The sequence below is a fragment of the Arachis ipaensis genome, chromosome B04 (genome assembly GCF_000816755.2).
Source record: "Arachis ipaensis cultivar K30076 chromosome B04, Araip1.1, whole genome shotgun sequence".
Classification (NCBI taxonomy): Eukaryota; Viridiplantae; Streptophyta; class Magnoliopsida; order Fabales; family Fabaceae; genus Arachis; species Arachis ipaensis.
In genome coordinates this window covers 131,929,253-131,933,211 of record NC_029788.2, presented here as the reverse complement: position 1 = coordinate 131,933,211, position 3,959 = coordinate 131,929,253, and the positions used below count along the sequence as shown (strand labels likewise).

Below are 3,959 nucleotides of genomic sequence, written 5' to 3'. Positions count from 1 at the left end.
AACAATTCACTAGAAAAATAGTAAATGAATAAAGATTTAAGAGAAGCAATTAAGAGAAATGCTAGTTGTTATTTAATTTTCAGTCTTTATTCAACATTTTTAAGGATTTATTATTGTTTTAATTAATTTAAATATCTACTTTTATGTATTAATTATTTAAAATATCAGAAGAATTACTTCTTTTTTATTTTCTATTTTTTCTAAAGACTGAATAAAGAACAATATTTAAATGATATTTAATTGCACTGAACAATTAATAGCAAAATAAAAATGAATTAATAGAGAATGATATTCGAGTTAGGTTCGAATTTCAATAGTGTGAAAAATGAAGTGTTGGGAGAGTTTTGAACCCTAGTGTTTGACCAGACTTGATCTCCAAATATTAGTGGTTGATATGAAAGTGGGGATCGAAAAAGAACAATTGACTAACCAACAAAATTATTTAAGACTTTAAGATTGCAATGATGAAGTTTCGGTTTTTTACCACATGGTTGCACATCCAATAATGTTTCAACTTGAAACAACAAAAAATTAAAAGTCATGTTGTAAAATCATGTTAAGGAGTGCATGTGACTCAGAAGGTTAAACCAATAGCTACCTTACAAATTAAACTTATGGTGTTCTTTTTTTTTTACAAAAAATAAAAAAATTCAAACTTACGACGTCTAAATGAATATAGAAAGATTATGTCATTTGAGTTATATTTTTTTTTACTAAAGATATGAGACTCGAACCCACAACCTCTTGATTGAGTATGGGGAGACTATGTCATTTGAGCTATTACTCATTGGCCATTTGAATTATAATTTATTGACTTAAACTTATGGTGTTTTCATCTATTAGAATACTGTAAATTAATTTGTACCAAAACTATCAATAATATTTAAAAAATAATAAAAAAATTTCATCCGTACAGTTTTAAATTCTCTTATTTAATATTTATTAGTTATTACTAAAAATAAATGTGATATCAAATGTTATATGTATAAAATAATTTTAAATATTATTTCTTTAATATTACCGAAATATATTTATTTATGAAAGTACTAAAAAAATTAGAGTGATAATTATTTCGAAATGAAGAGAATAGTGTATTAAATTTGATACTTACAATCTGCATCTGTTTTGATCCAGTGCTCCCTGTTGATGAATGAATCTTCATTTTCATCATAATCTGGATGAACTATTTCACTACCTTTGATGTCACTCATAATCTTCTTCTTGTTCTCATTTTTTCGGTGTTGTTTAGAATATTTATGTGCAGCTGTTGAGCTTTCTGGATGAACTTTCTTGCGAAACATATGCAGAATCTACATATACATGCCAGAGTTATAGTTAAAAAAAAATTATAAAATCTATTATAAAAGGTAAATAGTATATACTCTTACATTAAAAAGATGTCATAAAAAATTATTATAATTTACTAAAATTTCTAAAATAGTAAATTCCTTAATAAAAACTCCTTTAAAATTGACTAATATTATACATAATAATTATAATATCTCTTGATGACTTATTATATATACAATAAAATTGTCAATTATATAATATATTATAATAATACAAAATACAAGAATTATAAAAATATTAAAAATTAATATTTAATTAAAAAATATATAAATAAATAATTTTTAAATATTTAAAATTTACTACAAAACATAAATTCGACAATTTCGACACGAATCTTATAAGGTGAAAACTCAGGTGAAGTCGATATCTGAGAGCCGTTAGATGAAAATTTAGTCAAATCAGTCAAATTATCTAACGGCTCTCAAGTATTAACTTCACGTGAAGTTTACTGCACCTGAGTTTCCACCATCTTATAAACATTAAAGAAATTGCTATAATAATAATGTGCATGTACCTTATTGAGTTTTGTCTCAGCAGCAGAGGAAGAAGAATCATTCATTGATGTGGAGTTCCTTGAAGAAGCATGATGAAGGATCCTTTTCTTCAGCTTCTCTTTCACCAAATTCATGGCAGACTTATCACCTTCCCTTTTCTCTTCCTTATTTTCATTATTATTCTTTGCGCACTCTTCAGCCAACTTGCTTCTCTGAAACAATTCCCCAAGTGAAGTTCTGTGCTCTTTCTTTGTCGTCGCCGTCGCCGTCGCTGCTGCTGTCATAGTCGAAGAAGAAGAAGAAGAGGTTCTTGTTGTCTCCGACAACTCAATCGCTGTTCCAAAGAGATAACCCTGGAGTGGACAAACAGAACCACCATTATTGTTGTTGTGAGTTTCTGTTATTGGTTTTCCACTAAGAGTGATTATGCTGACGTGGCTACTCCGTCCAGTGCTGACGTGGCTGTTCCGTCCAGTGCTCACGTGGCTGTTCCTTCCAGAAGAATAATAATCAATGCTAACGTCATCAGCCCCGAGAACTTTTTCAAGCTCATCGTTAATGAGCTTGAGATCGTTCTCGGTGACTTCGTCTTCTTTCTCCGTGATACTTTCGACAGAAATGGCGAAAGTCGGAGTGGATGTCGGGTCGGAAACAACCTGATCCGAGGAAGATCCAAGTGTTCCAATTGCTAAGAACCCAGGGAAGAGATCATCATCACACATAGAAGATGGTTCAATATAATAGTCTTCATGTTCTTTTGTTGAATCTATGCCTGCAAAGGATTTTCTCATAACCTTTTGGTTCATGTTCTTGAAAAGCTTGACACCATGGTTGTTTGGTTTGAGATAGTTTTGTTCATCATCAAGTGGTGATTGCCCTGAAAGACAATTGCAAGAGTTCCCTGTGACACAATAACAATAGGGTAATGCTAGGTAAACAAAAAAAAACAGTCAGAATTTGCCTTATTTAGCATTAATTAATTGTCACGACAATTAATTAATACTAAATAAAGCAAATTAGGACTGTTTTTGGTTGATTTTTTTTGTTACCAAACATTTCCGTAGCAAAAACAAATGTATATATGGGAACAACATGGGATATGTAATGTTTTAATTTGTGAATTTGACTTATTTTTCTTATAGTAATAATCCTAAAATTTTTCTTTTTAAATTAAATTTATTGAAACTATTTAGCTTTTTTATATTAATTTCTAATTCAAACTATTTAGCTTGAAGTATAGTTCATACTGTTTGAGTTAGATCTTCTACTATTGCAATGCATGCAAAGTAATTAAGTTTTCAGAAAAACACTCAGATATAGATTAAAATAGAACATAAAATACAAAAAAATATCCATTATAAAAAAATTAAAGAAAAAAAAAATTCGTCAGAAATCCAAANTTTGTTACTTCTTATCTAAAATTAAAAATGTATAAGAAAAAAATAAAAAGAAAAATGCATATAACATTCATCTTAGAAGAAAAATATATATATATATAATATCTTATTACCTATGACCAAGTCTTTGAATGGTTCACTACTATTATTCTGGCGAAATTTCCTATGCATCCAGCCAAGTAACTGTATATACAGCAAAGAAATATAATGTAGAAACCAACTTAGAAAAAAGGGTATAGATTAAACTTGAATTTGCTTCTACTATAGGCAAAAAATTGATGAGAATAATAATATATTATATATAGATCTTACCTTCATCTTTTGGTGATGATGGTATTCAAGAGAAAAATCTTTGCTTCAATTCGCTAACTTGTATGTGAGGATTATTAGTTGAAGAAAGAAACTACTCTTTTTATCAAAGCTTAATATGATTGTAGTTTATAATAATAGATCAGAATATATAAGAAGAAATTGATGAAGAGTAGTGGTGATGTCTTATACATTATATTTGAGAAAAAAACATAGAGATACTTACAAATATTGTTTGCTGTTATTTCTCAACATTAAGTCAGCAAGTGGGTCCTAAACATTGCCATGCAAAGGTCCAATTCATAGTATAAGGCTTATAATTTTTTTTTTATGCATATGTTGTATGTGAAATTATATTTAATTTATTTGTTAATTCTGGAGTCCATATATAATAATTATTTTTTAATTT

At 28.3% G+C, this 3,959-nt stretch overlaps 1 protein-coding gene across 2 annotated transcripts in view; it reads right to left on the bottom strand.

Annotated features, from left to right (window-relative positions):
- LOC107635620 (protein LAZY 1-like) overlaps window positions 1–3,703 on the bottom strand; it is a 4,233-nt gene extending 530 nt beyond the window's left edge. Inside the window, exons 1-4 of one of the 2 annotated variants that reach the window (XM_016339140.2) lie at window positions 3,554–3,703; window positions 3,355–3,424; window positions 1,865–2,745; window positions 1,112–1,310 (exon numbers count right to left, since the gene is read on the bottom strand). In XM_016339140.2, coding sequence (XP_016194626.1) covers window positions 1,112–1,310; window positions 1,865–2,745; window positions 3,355–3,424; window positions 3,554–3,559 — 1,156 coding nt within the window. In that variant the 5' untranslated portion in view covers window positions 3,560–3,703. The remainder of the gene's footprint in view (window positions 1–1,111; window positions 1,311–1,864; window positions 2,746–3,354; window positions 3,425–3,553) is intronic. The other variant, XM_016339141.2, reaches the window with a different exon arrangement.